Source organism: Haliotis rufescens, unplaced genomic scaffold, assembly GCF_023055435.1.
Source record: "Haliotis rufescens isolate VD_foot unplaced genomic scaffold, xgHalRufe1.0.p SCAF_62, whole genome shotgun sequence".
Classification (NCBI taxonomy): Eukaryota; Metazoa; Mollusca; class Gastropoda; order Lepetellida; family Haliotidae; genus Haliotis; species Haliotis rufescens.
The window spans coordinates 2089363-2111102 of record NW_025964353.1 but is presented as its reverse complement, the minus strand read 5'-3'; the positions used below and the strand labels follow the sequence as shown (position 1 = coordinate 2111102).

Below are 21740 nucleotides of genomic sequence, written 5' to 3'. Positions count from 1 at the left end.
AGATAACTAGGCCCAGCTTGCTGTGTGAGACAACTAGGTCTACCTTGCTGTGTGAGACAACTAGGTCCAGCTTGCTGTGTGAGACACCTAGGCCAAGCTTGCTGTGTGAGACAACAAGGCCTACCTTGCTGTGTGAGACAACTAGGCCTACCTTGCTGTGTGAGACAACTAGGTCTACCTTGCTGTGTGAGACAACTAGGCCTACCTTGCTGTGTGAGACAACTAGCTCTACCTTGCTGTGTGAGACAACTAGGTCTAGCTTGCTGTGTGAGACAACTAGGTCTAGCTTGCTGTGTGAGACAATTAGGCCTACCTTGCTTTGTAAGACGACTAGGTCTACCTTGCTGTGTGAGACAACTAGGCCTACCTTGCTGTGTGAGACAACTAGGTCTAGCTTGCTGTGTGAGACAACTAGGCCTACCTTGCTGTGTGAGACAACTAGGTCTACCTTGCTGTGTGAGACACCAATGCCTACCTTGCTGTGTGAGACAACTAGGCCTACCTTGCTGTGTGAGACAACTAGGCCAATCTTGCTGTGTGAGACAACTAGGCCTACCTTGCTGTTGAGACAACTAGGCCTACCTTGCTGTGTGAGACAACTTGGCCTACCTTGCTGTGTGAGACAACTAGGTCCAGCTTGCTGTGTGAGATAACTAGGCCCAGCTTGCTGTGTGAGACAACTAGGTCTACCTTGCTGTGTGAGACAACTAGGTCCAGCTTGCTGTGTGAGACACCTAGGCCAAGCTTGCTGTGTGAGACAACAAGGCCTACCTTGCTGTGTGAGACAACTAGGCCTACCTTGCTGTGTGAGACAACTAGGTCTACCTTGCTGTGTGAGACAACTAGGCCTACCTTGCTATTTGAGACACTTAGGCCTAGCTTGTTGTGTGAGACAACTAGGCCTAGCTTGCTGTGTGAGACAACTAGGTCTACCTTGCTGTGTGAGACAACTAGGCCTACCTTGCTATTCGAGACACTTAGGCCTAGCTTGTTGTGTGAGACAACTAGGTCTAGCTTGCTGTGTGAGACACTTAGGCCTAGTTGCTGTGTGAGACACTTAGGCCTAGCTTGTTGTGTGGGACAACTAGGCCTACCTTGCTGTGTGAGACAACTAGGTCTAGCTTGCTGTGTGAGACAACTAGGTCTAGCTTGCTGTGTGAGACAACTAGGCCTAGCTTGCTGTGTGAGACAACTAGGCCTAGCTTGCTGTGTGAGACAACTAGGTCTAGCTTGCTGTGTGGATATCAGGAAACAGAAATGATGTTTTCAGGCTAATCTGTTAAACTACAATATTCAGTCATACATGTACATGGTGATGTAAACAATAACATCTTTATTAGATTGTTTCTGATAAGAATTGAGTTCAACTTGATGAAAAAAATTAATCAAGATATTAGAAAATAAGCTGTGATATTTTAATTCATTAACTTGCAGCAGTAATTTTTCTGTCAATTTAGCCAAAGAAGTCGATGCGAGGGTTTGTACAGAGGTTAAAGGGCAAACAGGGTCGTTTCCGTGGAAACCTGTCAGGAAAACGTGTTGATTATTCTGGAAGAACTGTGATCTCTCCTGACCCCAACATGAGAATAGATCAGGTAGGTGACCGAGAAAACGTGTCATACAGTCTCTCAAGGGAGTCGCGTAGGGGACATCTGAATGTTGTAGATGTTGTTACACAGTTAAAGTGTGGTGAGAGCCATGTCACTTCCTGTTTGTTTGTTGTTTGTTTGTTTGTTTGTTTGTTTGTTTGTTGCTTAATGCCACACTCAGCAATGTTCCAGCAAATGATGGAGGTCTGTAAATAATCAAGTCGGACCATCCGTTAGTCACCTCTTACAACATTGGTTGCTAAAGACAAGTTCTAACCTACATCTTTACATGATTCAGATTAGATAACTACCCACCCCTTGTTTTACCTCGGGGGTTGCAGGGCATCATCTGCATGTCATGGGTTCCCAGTCGCAGATTTACCCAAATTACGATCCTCGGGTTCTATGCACCATCATGTATTCATGGGTTTAAAAAAAGTGGCACCTGGGTAAACGTCACATTAAGCTGACATGATGTGACTAAGTACAGTTTTAGCAGAGTTAACCAGAACTCCTCCCGCCACAGATACTCGGATCCCATGGGGAATCTGAGTTAGAACTGGTCCCCAGCAACCGGTGCTGCGGCCAAGTGGTCAAACTTGGTGACTTGATTAATACCGTGTCCTCGTAACCCTGATGTTGTTCACAATATCAATAACTGGAGTGTCTGGTCCAGATTACTCACAGGCTGCCGTCATATAGTAGGAATAGTGCGGAGTGTGGCATGAAACAACAACAAACAAACATTAACGAAGAGACCCCTGACTTCTGTTTGGGGCTCAGGTGACTCCGTGGTCTCAATCTTCCCAACTAAAACTCATTTCAATCCGTGTTAAACCCAACTGAAACATGTTTTAAACAGTGTAAAACCCAACTGAAACATATCTTAAACACTGTTAAACCCAACTGAAACATGTTTTAAACACTGTTAAACCCAACTGAAACATGTCTTAAACACTGTTAAACCCAACTGAAACATGTTTTAAACACTGTTAAACCAAACTGAAACATGTCTTAAACAGTGTTAAACCCAACTGAAACATGTTTTAAACAGTGTTAAACCCAACGGACTGACTGTTTTGTAGGTAGCAGTGCCAGAGCATGTGGCCAAGATCCTGACTTACCCAGAAAAGGTGAACAGAGCTAACATCAAGCTGATGAAGCAGCTAGTGCTCAACGGCTGTGAGGTCCATCCAGGAGCCAACTTCATCCAACAGAGGGACAACAACATCAAGAGGTATGAGACAAGACATTGTGATAGGTTTTCAGGACCAGAGAAGTGCACTTTAAATAGCCAAGTAGTTGTAACAATAGTCATAATATTTTTTAACTTCAGATGCCACTCGGAGCAAAATGAGTGTCTCGTATCTTTTCATTTCCTTCCAAGCAAGAATAGTATTTTGCAATATCTATAGAAATATATGACCCTTTCAGGTTTTTGAAGTACGGAAACCGCCAGAAAATAGCCAGCAGTTTGAAGTTTGGTGACACTGTGGAGAGGCATCTAATGGATGGCGATGTGGTTCTGTTCAACAGGCAGCCGTCCCTGCATAAACTCAGCATACAGGCTTTTTATGTGAGTTGACAGGCTTAGCCAATTAATGAGGCTCCTTAGTTGTTGTTTTAGTGTTACATGGATAACTTGACTTAACATGTGACCAGTTTTTTGTGACCCACAATTGAATGACGTGTCTCTGTTGAGGCAGTCTCATTAAAATCAAATCTTACTTCTCGCTACCGCTAAACAAAGATCTGAGGACATCTCATTACAGGTCATGTAATCGTCACCTACAAGACCAGGAAAGTGACAGTCGGATTGTGTTTTCAAATCATGCAACCTCAAAACATTTAACACAGGGTATATGCTACAGGCTTTATGACTAAATCCATACAATCTAGGACGTCTATTAGCTATTCCAGGATGTCCTTTTGTTCGGTTTTCAAATTTTTAATTGAGAACTTGTCAAAATATGTTTTGAAGCGTAGTCGCCAGTTTGAAACTAGTGCCTTAAAGCTTGAGAAAGCTGCCTTCTGATTGGCAAATGTCGACTTCTTGCAAGTCATTCCATTGGTCAGGTCACGAAAGGTCAGTCTGACATTACCCATAATGGGATGTCCTCAGATCTTTGTCCGGCGGTAGCAATAACTAAGATCTGATTTTAATGAGATTGCTGTTGAGGATAATTCCATATCTTCATGATCTTTACTTCACAGTTTATTTTCATTTCAATTGAAGCGTGAAGTGAAAAAAACGGTTTTACTGTCATTTACACACCTATCAATGTGTTCGCCAAACGAGGTGTGAATGGCTGTCCCCTTTCCTGCAGGCCAAGGTCATGCCAAATCGGACATTCCGTTTCAATGAATGCTGCTGTGGCCCCTTCAACGCCGACTTTGACGGAGACGAGATGAACCTCCATCTTCCCCAGACAGAGGAGGCAAAGGCAGAGGCAATCACACTGATGGGGGTAAGGTGTCCTAGGGAGACGGTCTGATTTCAGTTATGATTTTAGTATTTAAAATTGTGGACATTTTATTGTGAACCCTGGAAGTTGAACGTTGTTGGCTAGTGCTGTGTGTGTCCAAGTTTATGTGTTGGATGTCATGCAGAAGAAACTGGTTCGATCAGAACATGAACCATTGATTGTCTCCTTGTCCTGATAAGTGTCCCATTAGTAAACTCACCATGTGTAGAAATAGGTTGTTAGTCATATAGGGGGCATGAGGGTCCCCGTTGTCTGAGGTGCCTCAATCTAGAAAGTTGCCCCCCTTAGGCATGCTAGGAACATTGTGTGTGTGGTCTTGAATCCCATATCCAGGCTTGTATCTCGGTTGTTACCATCACTTGTGCTTGTGGTTCCACCAAAGTGGTAAGCCTCTAAGACCTGCATCATTTCGGGCTTTCCTTGCATATCAAACTGACATTCTTTGTTATGGCTGAAAAACATGCCCTGTACTGTTGTTGGAAACACAAATCAGTCAAGGTTGGAATATAACGATATATAGATTGTCATGTTGCATGTAGTATCTACGTGAAGGTCCAGGCCATTGTTCCCTGAAATAATATTACCAAGTGTTTTAGGTCTTTAACTATGACCCGTGAAGATCCGGGGTAGAGTAGGTCTTCATCAACCCATGCTTGCCATAACAGGCGACTATGCTTGTCGATCGGGTGGTCAGGCTCACTGACTTGGTTGATGCATGTCATCGTATCCCAATTGCGTGGATTGATGCTGGAATGTCTGGTCCAAACTCGACTGTTTACAGACCGCCGCGTATAGCTGGAATATTGCTGAGTGCGGCGTAAAACAACTAACCAACTAACCAACCAACTTTAACATGTCTAATACTTAAACATCGAAGTAGCACTAAGAAAGGTTTGTGGAAAGTGTCCCCAGTCTTATACTTTCTACTCACGTCTCCACTTCAGTCTAAATCCAACATCATCACACCCAGGAATGGAGAGCCACTGATTGCAGCTATACAGGATTTCATCACAGGTGAGTTATATTTTACAATTTGTAGCAAAGCTTAATGTTCTCATCTTCACTTCAAGACCTGATCTGTGGGATTTAGAAAACAATAGGGATTTGGGGAAACCCTGTGAGAACTGTCTGTGATGGACTAGCTGTCTTTGTTTGTGAGTGGATGTTCTGACAGCCTGTGTTTCTGCAGGTGCTTGCCTCGTGACCCTGTGATGTGATGGACTAGCTGTCTGTGTCTGTGAGTGGATGTTCTGACAGCCCATGTTTCTGCAGGTGCTCACCTCATGACCCTGTTTGTGATGGACTAGCTGTCTGTGTCTGTGAGTGGATGTTCTGACAGCCTGTGTTTCTGCAGGTGCTTACCTCGTGGCCCTGTGAGCACTGACTGTGATGGACTAGCTGTCTGTGCCTGTGAGTGGATGTACTGACAGCCTGTGTTTCTGCAGGTGCTCACCTCATGACCCTGTGAGAACTGTTTGTGATGGACTAGCTGTCTATGTTTGTGAGTGGATGTACTGACAGCCTGTGTTTCTGCAGGTGCTCACCTCATGACCCTGTGATGTGATGGAGTAGCTGTCTGTGTCTGTGAGTGGATGTTCTGACAGCCTATGTTTCTGCAGGTGCTCACCTCATGACCCTGTTTGTGATGGACTAGCTGTCTGTGTCTGTGAGTGGATGTACTGACAGCCTGTGTTTCTGCAGCTGCTTACCTCATGACCCTGTTTGTGATGGACTAGCTGTCTGTGTCTGTGAGTGGATGTACTGACAGCCTGTGTTTCTGCAGGTGCTCACCTCATGACCCTGTTTGTGATGGACTAGCTGTCTGTGTCTGTAAGTGGATGTACTGACAGCCTGTGTTTCTGCAGGTGCTTACCTCGTGACCCAGAAGGACGTCTTCTTTGACCGAAGCCGTGCCTGTCAACTTGTGTCCTCCATGTTGGCTGCCAAAGACATGAAAATCAAAATTGACCTGCCTCCCCCGGCGATCTGGAAGGTAAGTCGTCATCCTTCAGTGTCTCCAAGCAGTTTTGTTCCACTATGTTGAACATGTTTACTAGCACACATGGGGTTGTTGGGTAGCCTAGTGGTTAAAGCGTTCACTCGTCACCCAGAAGAGCCAGGTTCGATTCCTAACATGGGTACAATGTGTGGAGCCCATTTCTGGTGTCCCCGGCGTGATATTGCTTGAATATTGCTTAAAGCGGCATAAAACCATACTCAATCACAGCTAGCACACATATACTCAGAGTTTGGTTGACATGTAAGTTACTGATTCGTTGACCCAATTTCAACTTTTGTCCCTGCAGCCATGCAAGCTGTGGACAGGGAAGCAGATCTTCAGTCTGCTGATGCGGCCCAATAGGTCGTGTCCTGTGAAGGCCAACCTGAGGACCAAGGGCAAGAACTACACCCAGGACGAGGACCTGTGCACAAACGATTCATGTGAGTCTGTTTGGGAAGACATCCTTCAGTCTGATCTAGTACCAGATCCCCTTGATGCTGAAAATTTTCATACTACTTTCCAACAACTTTCACTTAGACCGTATTTTTTTTAATATAATAAAAAATAAAATAATAGTAGTGTCAGCTGTCATATAGCAGGAACATTGCTGAGTGCAACAAACAAAAAGAACAAATATCAAAGATATAAACAAACTTGCTGATGTTTTTTTGTGAGCATTACCTAAATGTTGACTACTATACAACACAACTTAGTTCACTATGTGTGTTTCATCTTGATTATGGTAAGTAAGTTTCAATATGGTGTTTCTGAATGCTTGGTTTTTAGGGGTGGTGATCCGAAACAGCGAGCTTCTGTGTGGATCCATGGACAAGGCCACCTTGGGATCCGGCTCCAAGAACAACATCTTCTACATCATTCTGCGAGACTACGGCCAGGAATATGCAGCTGACGCCATGTCCAGACTCGCTCGACTTTGTCCGGCCTACCTCTGTCAGTATTAATCTCAGTACATATAGTCCAAACATATAGTTACGTCCTATCTTAATGAGGGGCAGCTTCAGTACCCATTGGTTGATATTTTAATTTCCCAGTGGGAGAAACTGATTGTGTATTTCCCCTGATTGTCACCAACGGGATATTTCTTCTAGCGCCCTAAGGCAGCCCGGGTTGTATACTCCCAAGGGAGTTGAGAATGATAACTGGAATGCGAATGGGTCCACCTGCCAGGAAACAAATATAACTGCTTTTGAGCAGATACTAGTTGTTGGATACCTGCGGAATAATAATAATAAAAATTGACAATTATAACAAACCATTTAACATGTTTAGGAGTATATACTCTCTACCATGTTTAGTCCTAACTTTGATGCATTCTGTTAGGGTCAGTTTTTATTATCCGTCTTGCAGCCAACCGAGGGTTTTCTATCGGCATTGGTGATGTCACACCCGGTCTAGGTTTGATCAAGGCCAAGAACGCGCTCCTGGATGATGGGTAAGGCTCACATTGTTATTGGGATGTAACCTACATGTAGAGAATCTCTCGCTTGTGTCTCTTGGTAGCAAGTATATCCACACAAGTCGAGAAAAGTTTAAACCTCTGAGGCTTGTCGTAGATTTTTAAACTTTTATCAACTCGTGTGGCTAAATTTGGTCACAAAAGACACTCGGGTAAGATTCTATTTATCATCCTAAATCATTCTTCCCGCCTTTTGAGTTTGTTAACAGTAATAACCAGTGTCTTGAGTGTAAAAGTAGATCTCACCAGCCTCAGTGGCAGAGAGATTACTGATGTCATTTGATTATGTCACCATGGTAACCGATGATGTCACAATGGCAAAAAGCATTGCAATTACATCTTGTAGGAGATATGGCTTGATCACACTGAAGACATATCTCCTGTGGAAGTCAGTTGTGGATGATAAATCGTGATCTTTGACTGTCTTCTCTAAATATTGATAAGTTATACTTACATTGTTTTGCTGTCTGGTGATTCTTGACCCACTCGTGCCTCTGGTCCGGACCATCTTTGTCAGGTGCTGCGATAGAGCTGTGTTATTGCTGACTGTGATGTAACATTTACACATGTATGTAACGTTGTGCAGCCGATACATGAAATGAAATATGTTCCAATTGTTTTCATAGATTTTACATTCCAATCAGCTGAAAACATTGTATAATAATACCGACAGTGTCAGTGATTGCCAGACTCTGTGTGTGAATGTCTCCGTCTGACTGCAGGTACAGTAACTGTGACAGCTACATCCGAGACCTGGAGGACGGCAAGCTCCAGACACAGCCAGGATGCTCGGAGGAGGAAACACTCGAGGTTCGTGTTTCTGTCATGATCTGGAGGATAATTCCCTACAATGAAATGATCCTCTGTCAGTGATTTCATAAACATATTAATAGGCTTTATGACCTCACAGGAAGTACTTTCGTATTATTTTGTTATATGTTTCCCTCATTGAATCATGCTCCTATGGCAACTCCATGCATGCCCACCTTCCATGCTACAGGCCATGATCCTGAAGGAGTTGTCTGTGATCCGAGACCATGCGGGGAAGGCCTGTCTCCGGGAGCTGCACAAGAGCAACAGCCCCCTCACCATGGCCATCTGCGGCTCCAAGGGTAAGAATACACAGCCATCTGCGGCTCCAAGGGTAAGAATACATAGCCAACTGTGACTCCAAGGGTAAGAATACACAGCCAACTGTGGCTCCAAGGGTAAGAATACACAGCCAACTGTGGCTCCAAGGGTAAGAATACACAGAGCCATCTGCGGCTCCAAGGGTAAGAATACACAGCCAACTGCAGCTCCAAGGGTCAGAATACACAGACAACTGTGGCTCCAAGGGTCAGAATACACAGTCAACTGAGCCTCCAAGGGTAAGAATACACAGCCAACTGCGGCTCCAAGGGTCAGAATACACAGACAACTGTGGCTCCAAGGGTCAGAATACACAGACAACTGTGGCTCCAAGGGTCAGAATACACAGACAACTGTGGCTCCAAGGGTAAGAATACACAGACAACTGTGGCTCCAAGGGTCAGAATACACAGTCAACTGCGGTTCCAAGGGTAAGAATATACAGCCAACTGTGGCTCCAAGGGTAAGAATACACAGCCAACTGTGGCTCCAAGGGTCAGAATACACAGCCAACTGTGGCTCCAAGGATAAGAATACACAGCCAACTGTGGCTCCAAGGATAAGAATACATTGTAACTGTGGCTCCAAGGGTAAGAATACATGGTAACTGTGGCTCCAAGGGTAAGAATACATTGTAACTGTGGCTCCAAGGATAAGAATACACAGAGCCAACTGTGGCTCCAAGGATAAGAATACACAGCCAACTGTGGCTCCAAGGATAAGAATACACAGCCAACTGTGGCTCCAAGGATAAGAATACACAGCCAACTGTGGCTCCAAGGGTCAGAATACACAGCCAACTGTGGCTCCAAGGGTAAGAATACACAGCCAACTGTGGCTCCAAGGGTAAGAATACATTGTAACTGTGGCTCCAAGGATAAGAATACACAGCCAACTGTGGCTCCAAGGGTCAGAATACACAGAGCCAACTGTGGCTCCGAGGGTAAGAAGAGGCAAAGCCAACTCTGGCTCCAAGGGTTAGAATACATTGTAACTGTGGCTCCAAGGATAAGAATACACAGAGCCAACTGTGGCTCCAAGGATAAGAATACACAGCCAACTGTGGCTCCAAGGATAAGAATACACAGCCAACTTTGGCTCCAAGGGTCAGAATACACAGCCAACTGTGGCTCCAAGGGTAAGAATACACAGCCAACTGTGGCTCCAAGGGTAAGAATACATTGTAACTGTGGCTCCAAGGATAAGAATACACAGCCAACTGTGGCTCCAAGGGTCAGAATACACAGAGCCAACTGTGGCTCCAAGGGTAAGAAGAGGCAAAGCCAACTCTGGCTCCAAGGGTTAGAATACATTGTAACTGTGGCTCCAAGGATAAGAATACACAGAGCCATCTGCTGCTCCAAGAGTCAGAATACATGGTAGATGCAGCTCCAAGGGTTAGAATACATGGTAACTGTGGCTCCAAGGGTCAGAATTCATTGTAACTGTGGCTCCAAGGGTCAGAATACACAGCCAACTGTGGCTCCAAGGATCAGAATACACAGCCAACTGTGGCTCCAAGGGTCAGAATACACAGAGCTAACTGTGGCTCCAAGGGTTAGAATACACAGCCAACTGCGGCTCCAAGGGTAAGAATACACAGCCAACTGTGGCTCCAAGGGTCAGAATACATTGTAACTGTGGCTCCAAGGGTAAGAATACATTGTAACTGTGGCTCCAAGGGTCAGAATACATGGTAACTGTGGCTCCAAGGGTCAGAATACATTGTAACTGTGGCTCCAAGGGTCAGAATACACAGAACATCTGTGGCTCCAAGGATAAGAAAAGACAGCAATCTGTGGTTGCAGCTCCAAGGTTAAGAATGGACATGTCTATATATGGCTCCAAAGTGTGGTAAGGTTACATTTCAGTGAATGTATGGCTGTGGCTTAGAGCACTGTCTGGATCATGTGACAGTCTGGCACTAACCACCATGCTTCGTGTGTATGTTCCAGGATCCTTCATCAACATTTCCCAGATGATTGCCTGTGTCGGCCAGCAAGCCATCAGTGGCAAACGGGTGCCCAATGGATTCGAGGACAGGGCTCTGCCGCACTTCGAGAGACATGGTGAGTAACCCTTGGCAGATCTGTGTTCTGTTGAACTACCATAGACATTCAGTGAGTGAGTGCGTGTGTATGGTTTTACACCGCTTTTAGCAATATTTCAGCAATATCATGGCGGGGGACGCCAGAAATGGGCTTAACACATTGTACCCATGTAGGGGGTTGAACCCTGGTCTTCGCCGTGAAGGGCAAACGCTTTAACCACTAGGCTATACTTAATACATGGTGCCATGGCCAATTGTGTTTTTGCCAACAACCCTTCTATTTCTTAAATACAAGTACAGTCAAATCCTGTTAATCCAACATGGTTGGCTGCATATGATTATGTCTGATTAACAAGTATGTTGGAAAAACGAAATTAAGTTGTATCAACTTTAAAGCATTTATTATTTATTGTTAAGCCGTTTAATTGTTAAACTGTTATGCAGCTACAAGCTGACTCGTATCACATGAAAACACGGGTTGTGTACTGGTGGGCAGATGACAGCGGAAAACGCTGATCACTGTGTCGGTTTAACAAGACTGATTAATGAGTAATTTCGGTAATTCGTTGAAAATTAGTGGTGTCAGAGTCTGCGTGCGAGACTGTCGGATTAACTGGTCGAAATAGCACTGATCTAATCGGTTACCATCAGTAGTGTCGGATAAAGCCGATTGTCGGATTAATGAGTGTTGGATTAACGAGACTTGACTGTATGTTGTGTGAAGAACAGATGCTCATGTGTAGGAAAGTATAAACAAATCTCTACTTCCACTTCAGCCAAGGAGCCTGCAGCGCGAGGGTTTGTATCCAACAGTTTCTACACCGGGCTGACTCCAACCGAGTTCTTCTTCCACACCATGGCCGGCCGGGAGGGCCTTGTGGACACTGCGGTCAAGACAGCCGAGACTGGCTACATGCAGAGGCGACTGGTCAAGGTAGGACCATGTGTGCCCTTCTGTTCTGTGTGACCTGTTCCATGTGTGACCTTCTTTTCCAGGTATGACCTTCTGTTACGTGTGACCTTCTGTTCTGTGTGACCTTCTGTTCCATGTGTGACCTTCTTTTCCATGTATGACCTTCTGTTACGTGTGACCTTCTGTTCTGTGTGTGACCTTCTGTTCTGTGTGTGACCTTTCTATTCCTAGTGTGACCTTTCACTTCCTATTGTAGCCTTCTGTCCCTAGTGTGACCTTTCACTTCCTATTGTAGCCTTCTGTCCCTAGTGTGACCTTTCACTTCCTATTGTAGCCTTCTGTCCCTAGTGTGACCTTTCACTTCCTATTGTAGCCTTCTGTCCCTAGTGTGACCTTTCACTCCCTATTGTAGCCTTCTGTTCCATTTTGTACAATGTGTGAAGCCCATTTCTGGTGTCCCCACCATGATATTGCTGGAATATTGCTGAAAGCTGTGTCAAAACCATACTCACTCACTCCAAGTGTAACCTTTCTATTCCTTGTGTGACTTTTCTATTCCTCGTGTTATATTTCTCTTCAGAAGCATTGAGTAGCATTGAGAGCTTTTAATACTCACTCTTGTGACAGAAGAAGTGTTTCCATTAGATTCGGTACTGATGGTGCAGTGTGTTGCTACTGTGACATAGTGCTGCTACTGTTTCAGTCGCTGGAGGACCTGTGCCTGCAGTATGACCTGACAGTCAGGTCATCCACCGGGGAGGTGGTGCAGTTTGTGTATGGAGGAGACAGCCTTGACCCCGCCTCCATGGAGGGCAACGAGAAGCCCATGGTCTTCAAGAGAGTCATGGATCATGTCAGGGTACGGGGAATCACTTGGGGAATCAGAGTCTGTTACTGACAGCTGGACAGTGGTGGAAGTTGAGCTGGCAGTCAAATGGTGTTGGTTGTAACACTGGCTCTTGATGTTTTCATTTATGGGGTACCTAGATTAAAATACTACAGCAGCACACCTGAAAGACGTTGGACCCTAATTTTCTATCATTTTCCTGATCTGGTTAGTGGCGCTCTGATTAGTGAAAGGTCTTTCTGACCCATAATGGGATGTCCTCTGATGTTTATTGAGAGGTAGCCAGAACTAGGATTGATTTTAATTAGATTGTGGGATTGCCACAGTGAGATGTTTGTTGTGTTTCCGAGAGTGTGAGACAGTGACATGTTTGTTGTGTTTCCCAGAGCGTGAGTATGTGGGACTGCCACAGTGAGCCGTCACTGACGGGGAAGCAGTTGCGTGACCTCACCGACTTGATCCTTGAGGAGGAAGCGTGGCACGAGGTCAGCAAGGAGTTCCGGGAGGAGGTCAAGTAAGTGGCGTCAGCAGGGATTTCTCATCTTTTGTTTCCAGTTGTAACTGAACCTTAACATAGTGACCCCATAGACATGCTGGGTTTGTGTAGGTCCCAGCAAACCATGCAGATCTCTAAGAGGGCACTCGATGGATCAGGTGGTCAGACTCGGGGACGTGGTAGATTGCATGTAATAGTAACCTGATGGTGCTTGATAGTTGGTCATACCTTATTGCGAATGTCGCAATCTTGGTATGTATACTCCTAAGGGAGCTGAGAATAAGATATACCTTCTGATAAGTCAACTGGTCTATGAATGCATCATGCCCTCTTTGTGGTGGTAAGATAGGAATGATGTGATAGTGTGAGACAATGACATCCTATAGTAGGGAAGTCATCACATATCGGGATGTCGATGTCTCGATAAATTGTTAACATTGATACTGTATTGATATAAATTTATGAATATCTTGAATGAAGTTATTGACGGCCACAGACACGTTTACATTTATTTACATTACCTTGGGAAAGATGGACAATAAGAACGCATTAAATTCAAATTTGAACATTTAATGGATAATCCTAGTTCATATTTACCATTAAGTTTTTAAGTTGAAGGCCTACATATGTAGATTATATCTAAACACATACAAAATAATACAGTTTTTTTATTATATTATGTTTTCGTCTCAGGAAATATATGGAGAATTATGCTGAGAAGATCGACAAAACCCGGAGCAAACTGGTGACAAAGCAGAAGTCTAAGAAAGGAAATGGTTAGATTCCTACTATGAGTGTTATGATTGTAAACTATTGGTAATATTATATATGTTACAGTCAGTGTCTATAATCAGGCCATATTCATATTGCCTGAAAAATGAGATTGGATTTTAGACACATTGACTGAAATGAATTAGACTCCTTAAATTAATTTCCTCATTTTAATTTTGATCTCTTTTGAATTAAATATGTTTCCACAATGAATTGATTGGTTCGTCAAACATGAAAGAATACGAGAGTCTTTTTTTATGTTACTTATCTTTATTGACATAACATGCAGTTCAGCTACCGAAGATACAGGGTTTATTGTGAACATATCGCTTTAAGGTTGTGTTTTGTATTGCCTCAGGAGACGGAGTGTTCAGGTGTGGTGTGTTCCTATGTTGTAGTTGTGTACCAGGTGGAGCGGATCACCAAGGTGCAGGTCAAGAAGATGCTGGAGACCTGTCTGGACAAATACATGAGGGCCCTCATAGAGCCAGGTAGACCATCCAGCAGCCTCCGCAACACACGACACTGTCGCGCTTGTCTCCGCAACACAAGTCACTGTCACACCAGTCTCAGCAACACACGACACTGTCACTCCAGTCTCCGCAACACACGACACTGTCACACCAGTCTCTGCAACACACGACACTGTCCGCCAGTCTCCGCAACACACGACACTGTCGCGCCAGTCTCCGCAACACACGACACTGTCGCGCCAGTCTTCCCAACACACGACACTGTCGTGCCAGTCCCCGCAGCACACGACACTGTCGCGCCAGTTTCCGTAGCACACGACACTGTCGCGCCAGTCTCCGCAACACACGACACTGTCGTGCCAGTCTACGCAACACACGACACTGTCGCGCCAGTCTTGCCAACACACGACACTGTCGCGCCAGTCCCCGCAGCACACGACACTGTCGCGCCAGTCTCCGTAGCACACGACACTGTCGCGCCAGTCTCCACAACACATGACACTGTCGCGCCAGTCTCCACAACACACGACACTGTCAAGCCAGTCTCCCCAACACCGGACACTGTCAAGCCAGTCTCAGCAACACACGACACTGTCCGCCAGTCTCAGCAACACACGACACTGTCGCATCAGTCTCCGCAACCCACGACACTGTCGCGTCAGTCTCCGCAACACACGACACACGACACTGTCACGCCAGTCTTCGCAACACACGACACTGTCACGCCAGTCTCCGCAACACACGACACTGTCACGCCAGTCTCCGCAAAACACGACACTGTCACGCCAGTCTCCGCAACACACGACACTGTCACGCCAGTCTCCGCAACACAAGACACAGTCACGCCAGTCTCCGCAACTCACGACACTGTCCGCCAGTCTCCGCAACACACGACACTGTCACGCCAGTCTCAGCAACAGACGACACTGTCACTCTAGTCTCAGTAGCCACAACACTGTCACGTCAGTCTCAGCAACACACGACACTGTCACGCCAGTCTCAGTAACACAGGACACTGTCACGAGTCTCAGTAACACACAACACCTTCACACATAGACAAAGTGACACAATACAGTGTATCATGGTATAAAAGGAATCCGCTCCAAGAGTGTGAGAAAGAACGCGTGCAGCATGGACTAGCTGGAGTCATGCCATGATAAACTTAACAACGCATCACTTGCCCTGGTAGCTCAGTGGGAAAACAGTGGGTTACAAAACTTAACACGATATGTGAAGTTGCAGGTTCGATTCACGTCATGGAATTTTCATTTTAAAAAACAAATTGTGACTTTTAACCAGTCATCCACTATGACCTCATGCAATGTGAAGGATGTGATGTTTGTTTGTTGTGTAGACTCAGCAATATTCCAGCTATATGACGGCTGTCTGTAAATAATCGAGTCTGGACCAGACAATCCAGTGATTGATATCATAGGCATCGATCCACACAATTGGGATACGATAACATGGATCAACCAAGTCAGCGAGTCTGACCACCCGATGCCATTAGTCGCCTCTTACGACAAGCATATTTGCCTCTTGCCGCAAGCATGGGTTGCTGAAGACCTTTTCTAACCCGTGACCTTCACACGTCGAAGGATGTGATGAGGTCTGCAGTATGGTTTGTGTGTTGTGTGCCTGTACTGTGGAACTTGTCTCCCCTCACAGGGACTGCAGTAGGAGCTGTCTGTGCCCAGTCCATCGGGGAGCCCGGCACACAGATGACCCTCAAAACCTTTCACTTCGCAGGGGTGGCGTCCATGAGTATCCTCATTTTCTGTTCAAGATTTGAAACAGTGTCGGCTTAAAAAATATAAAAGAATAGGTTCTCAAGCAATGACTTTTGAAAATATAGTGCTCACGGGCGGTGTTTTTTTGTTTTTTTATGTTGTTCAAACTAGTAGGTAGGCAAGTAAACAGTTGTGTACAATCAACCTGGGAAAGGGTCTCCCAATAAAAAGAATTACTTGATGAATAAAATACTGGAATACAGTATTTGACTACCGTTGGGACTACCAGTGTGTGCATAATACACACATACAATGAGCTTTGATTTTATTTCACTACGCGAAGACGTAACCCTGAGCACACAAGTAACAGTAACTGAACAGTATTCATGTAATAGTGCATCAGCTTGTTGTGGGAAGAGAGCCCAAATTGGAGCAGGTCAGTCATTTACGCTTTGTTGTAACCCAAGAACATAAATGCTGTGAGGCCACAATTGGAGGGATTCCGCAGTTCAAACCTACAATCAGGTTAAGGTACACAACTCTGCACAGTGACCTGTTGTTCCTTGTATAGCACACTGGGCCAACTAGCCCTTTCTGTTTGGACACGTGAAATAGTGTTAGACCCAGTAAACAACTTGATGTGAATCAACATTTAATTACATTAAGTAATACGTTACCACTGTTATACCAAGGCTGTTGTCTCCCACAACTGCTGCTATAGCGAAATCTACCACAGAGATCTCAATTACCTCATGCAGCAATTGCGTAGCCACCTAGCTGCCATGTGACACCCTTCACTCTTGTCTCCTTCGTCTGCTTAGCAAGACGTGTTTTCTCCTGCTGAAGCGTTCCTTGAAGATTTGGTGATATTTATTATAGTTTATTCTCTAATAAACTGTGCTTTTATGGGTCGTTGCGGTAGCTACGCTTGGTTATAATTTTCCCGCCAAACGGAAATTTTTTCCCGCCCTTTTTTCTATATACTTGCGGGGTTCGCGTATGCACGTTGTGTTTTACGTTTCCCCTGTTCTTGTATGTTTTGGGGGTTAACATAACTTATTTCTTTAATAAAAGTTATATGTGTATGTTATATGTTCACATTGCTCGTTTATTTTCTTGTGAAAATGTTCGTTTGTGAATCATTGTGGTGCGTGCGTTGTAACCATGTTTTGTTCTTTGTTTATAGCAAACAATCAATGTCTGACATGGATATGTCCCCAGTATCCACCCCCTCTACCCCAGCTCCTCGGAGTTGTGGGGTGTGCAGAAAGTTTTTGTCGTCCCGGGATCCCCACGATCGTTGCCCGCGGTGCAGGGTTCCTTGCGGGGACACCCGGTGCATCCTGTGCGAAGGATCTCTTGGCGGCCCGTGTGCTGTCCGGGGATTCCGTCGCTGCATTACTTGCATAACTTGTGGACTCCAAGCTGGCGGCCTTATCTCAGGATAGGCCGCTGGCTGTTCCGTCCCCGGCCACTTCGGTGGCCGCGGGGTCCACCGGTACGGCGGCGGCTCCCGTGGTCACCGGTCTTTCCCCCGAACCGTTGCTCCCGCTATCAGTTTAGGACCGCGTGGCCATGGTTTATGACCTCTTTGAGGACATGCCCCGGCCGGTACCGCGGGGAATCCACGACTGTGGGTTCCTCCGAGGTATACGATGAGTCTTCCGACACGGCTTTCCCCGCATCGACCTTGCTGCGCGGTTTCAAGCCTTCCTTGGAGAACGCCTTCGCAGCGGCCTCCGGTCGGGGTCTCCCATTGCCTCCGACGTCGTGGAGAAAGGGTTTATTCCCGGTACATGACCTTGCCTTTCCCGAGGCTGGTCCTAGCGCGGAGGCCCATGTTGAGCGGTTGGGTGTCCGTGCCCCAAAGGCTGCTACGGTAACGCAAGCTACCTTGCACCAGCTGGACGCCCTCGCTCGGCACTCCATGTCTCACGGAGACACTTACTTGGCTGCAGCGGCCCGTCTGGTCGAAGGTTCTCCCACGGACCGTGACCAGCGCATTTACAACTGCCTGCTCAGTTTCAATGCTTCCCTGGAGTACGTTGCCGAGGACTCTCGGCACACACTTGCTCTTGTTGGGTCCCTGCATAGGCGCCTGGGTGCCGCTCCTAACCGGAGCGCGCCCCAGGCTGCTGCGGCCTGTAGGTCTAAGGGGTCGGGTTCTTCTTCCTCTGGGAAGTAGCCCCGCCCTGAGGGCTCCGGTATGGGCAATCAGCTGCCCTTTCTCGGGAAGACGGGGAACTGGGGGAAGCCCAAGTCGTCGCCGGACAGCAAGGGCCCCTCCAGGTGACTCTCATTGGAGGGGTTCGTATGCCGACAGCGCCAACTTCGGTTGGCCCTTAGGCGAACCCGAGTCACTTGGCCCTGGACAGTTGCGCCTGCCGCAACCTGTCAGGGCCCCCTCTCCTTCCCCAGTGGGAGCCAGACTCCAGACTTACTGGGAGAATTGGGAACAAGTGTTCGACGACCCGTGGGTGGTCAACACGATTCGGTACGGCTATCGGCTTGATCTCAAAGCGAATCCGCCGCTCACCGTTGCCCCATTGGCAGGTTTTGATTCGGAAACCGATCTTCCCTTCCTTGCCGATGCCATCGGCAGGTTGGTGGAGAAGGGGCAGTACGGGAGTTAGCTCTACCAGAAATAACACCGGGGTTTTACTCCAGGATATTTCTCGTTCCCAAGTAGGACAGTGCCGAACTCAGAATGATTCACACGTCCGCTCCCTGGCTGTTCACCCGGTTAACCACCCCCATAGTGGGGTTCCTCCACAGGAGGGGTGTCCGGTACTTCGCGTACCTGGACGACTCGCTAGTAGCAAATCGAATGACGGACACCCTGTCACGCCATCTCGATTTCGCACGTCGGCTCTTGGAGCAATTTGGGTGGATTATCAATCTCCCCAAGAGCGAGTTAACCCCTTCTCAGAACTTGCTGTTCATCAGAGGTCGGTTCAACACGGTGTCCCATCGCCTCTTTGTCCCCCCAGACCGGTGGCACAAAATTCAGGCGATGATTGCCAAAGTCTTAGCGGTGCATCAGACTGTTCACTTTTGGGAACAGCTGTTAGGGCTACTTGTATCAGCCCAGGACTGCACCGCACGGGGTCGTCTCCAACTCCGCCCGCTGCAACGGTTTTTAATCCAGTTGTTAGCAAAGGAGGTGAACAGTGCGACCGTCGCCCTCCCGGATCGGCTCCGACCGCATCTGGAGTGGTGGACGGTCCCTTACATTGTCTTATCAGGAGTCTCTATGCGGCCCTACCGGGCCACGTTGACCCTGTATACAGACGCCTCTCTAGTGGGCTGGGGCGCCCATCTAAAGGGGGAGGTGAGCTCGGGGCTGTGGTGCGTAGACAAACTAGGTCTTCACATCACTTGTCTCGAGTTCAAGGCAGTGATCAACGCAGTCAATCACTGGAAGCATCGTCTCGTCAACGCCCGGCTCATGCTGGCGACCGACAACACGACGGTAGTGTCCTATGTGAACAAACTGGGGGGAACCCACAGTCACTCGCTACTCGATCTCACGTTCGAGTTTTACGCTCTGGTGGACAGTGTCCCGTGCCAGATACGCGCCCGTCACATCCCAGGTGTGCGGAACGTACTGGCCGATGCTCTATCGAGGCCTCAGGATCCGAGCCCCACAGAGTGGATGCTGAACCCAGTAGTGTTTCAGTGGCTGTGCGAACGTTTGGGTCGTCCGATGGTTGACCTGTTCGCAACGCGGTTCAACAATCAACTCCCGTTGTTTGTATCACCAGTCCCGGACCCGAGGGCCATCGATCACAATGCTCTCGCGTTAGACTGGACGGGCTTGGTCGCTTATGCTTACCCGCCGACAGCGTTGATACCACACATTCTAAGCCGGCTCCGAGGAGTTCGCTGTCGAATGTTACTGATCGCGCCCATGTGGCCGAACAGATCGTGGTACCCCGACTTGCTGACCCAGGTCACGCAGTCGCCACTTCCACTGCCTGTGAGACCGGATCTCTTGATCCACCCTCACACCCGTCAGCTTCATCCAAACGCAGGGCAGTTCAATCTGCACACGTGGATGTTGTCACCGAGCGTCTGAGGAGTAAAGGTTTTTCTCGCCGGGCGTCTCGGGCATACGTTAGTATGCATCGTGATTCTACCCAGAAGGTGTATAATGCACGTTGGGTTATTTTCATGAAGTGGTGTTGTAAACATCACATTCATTCGCCAGATAAGGTATCTGTGCAGGATATTGCTCGTTTCATGTCTCACTTGCGAGAGACCGGGAAACTCTCCGGGGGTTCCATTGCCAACTATGTCTCATCCGTTGCTACGGTACGGGACGTTGCTATGGGTACCAGTCTCTCCAAAGAGCCGGTGATACGGGGTATTATCAAGGGTTTCAAACAGCACGATCTTAAGAAGGGCCGCCTTCGGGCACCGGCCTGGGATCTTTCCCTAGTGTTGCAATCACTTACGGAAGCTCCGTATGAACCCTTGCATAGTGCTTCGTTCCGGCATGTGACTTGGAAAACAGCATTTCTCCTCTCCTTTGCCACGGCGGCACGTGTATCCGAAATTCATGCACTCGATGTCGCCAAGGTACGATTCGATAGGGGTGACGAAGGAGCGGTCCGCCTGGGCCTGCTCATGGGCTTCGTCGCCAAGAATCAGAGAGTCGGGCAAACGGAGAGAGAATTCACTGTAAGATCACTCAAAGAAATCTTACATCCTGCTGATACTGAGGACAGAGCGCTGTGTCCGGTTAGGGCCCTTAAGTATTATCTTAAGGCTTCGAATGAACGTAGACAAGGGCGTGACCGTCTGTTCATATCGTGTAACCATAATCGCACGGTTGACATAACTCGCAACTCGATTGCATTGTGGCTTCGTTCTGTCATCAATCTGGCGTACCGGTCTCGGGGGTTACCGGTAGCGGGGTCAAACCGCACGAGATCAGGGCGCTAGCGGCAACATTTGCCCTACACTCGAATATCTCTGTTCGCAGAATATTACGAGGTTGTTACTGGCGTTCTGACTCGGTTTTTGCCAATCATTACCTCAAACAGGTCGCTGATGCCGTCGTGGAGAGTGTGCACCGTCTTGGCCCGCGGATCGCGGCGCAAGCGGGCACCTAAGGGGTGTGCCCAGCGCAATTCCGAACTCCTCAGGCGTCTGACCTTGCACGGTGGTCAATCTGGGTCGACTCCAATGTTCCCACTGCCGTGGGTACAGGAGTTGGGGTCCCGCAAACCAGCGCACTCACACCACAGGTGAGGGCGGCTTTTTGTGTGCTTTGTCCTTATTTGTATTTTGACAATTATGTCTTTAATTGTCTGTCGTGTATCCCAACCTTGTGATGCATGCTTACAAATACTGGAATTAGGTCACGCGCCTAATGCATACTTTAAGTAGGCTTGCTCTGGGATATACGGTCTGAAGGAAATTAATTTCCCTCTTTTCGACTGTTTAACCTGATCTAAGATTAAGCTCACGCGGATACAGTGTTCTCATCCGCTGCGGCGATGAAATACCTATCCAGTGGGGCCGTTTGGAGTCACCAATCGTTTTGGCAATGACGATTGAGCCTTACGGTATGCGCTTGACAGTGCTTTGGTATTCCTATAGGGTAACGCCTAGCTAGGTGCATGCGCATCGAGTGCTTCCGCCTTGGTGTTTACTTCCGCTGGTCGGAAGGAACGCTAGCAGTCAGGATTCGGGTTGTAGGTGCTCCCCACCGCCTACTGTGGTAGTCAGCCTCGGTATAACAGTGGTAACGTATTACTTAATGTAATT

The 21740-nt window shown here is 47.3% G+C and overlaps 1 protein-coding gene across 1 annotated transcript in view; it reads left to right on the top strand.

The window, feature by feature from the left end:
* The window catches only part of LOC124110810 (DNA-directed RNA polymerase III subunit RPC1-like), a 50302-nt gene that overhangs the window by 14490 nt on the left and 14072 nt on the right, over positions 1 to 21740 (top strand). Inside the window, exons 10-27 of the mRNA XM_048386920.1 lie at positions 1458 to 1595; positions 2675 to 2826; positions 3024 to 3165; positions 3917 to 4057; positions 5020 to 5089; positions 5941 to 6068; positions 6382 to 6517; positions 6864 to 7028; positions 7446 to 7530; positions 8277 to 8364; positions 8555 to 8666; positions 10641 to 10754; positions 11512 to 11669; positions 12352 to 12507; positions 12882 to 13009; positions 13685 to 13767; positions 14161 to 14253; positions 15904 to 15999. Of these exons, the coding sequence (XP_048242877.1) occupies positions 1458 to 1595; positions 2675 to 2826; positions 3024 to 3165; positions 3917 to 4057; positions 5020 to 5089; positions 5941 to 6068; positions 6382 to 6517; positions 6864 to 7028; positions 7446 to 7530; positions 8277 to 8364; positions 8555 to 8666; positions 10641 to 10754; positions 11512 to 11669; positions 12352 to 12507; positions 12882 to 13009; positions 13685 to 13767; positions 14161 to 14253; positions 15904 to 15999 (2185 nt within the window). The remainder of the gene's footprint in view (positions 1 to 1457; positions 1596 to 2674; positions 2827 to 3023; positions 3166 to 3916; positions 4058 to 5019; positions 5090 to 5940; positions 6069 to 6381; positions 6518 to 6863; positions 7029 to 7445; positions 7531 to 8276; positions 8365 to 8554; positions 8667 to 10640; positions 10755 to 11511; positions 11670 to 12351; positions 12508 to 12881; positions 13010 to 13684; positions 13768 to 14160; positions 14254 to 15903; positions 16000 to 21740) is intronic.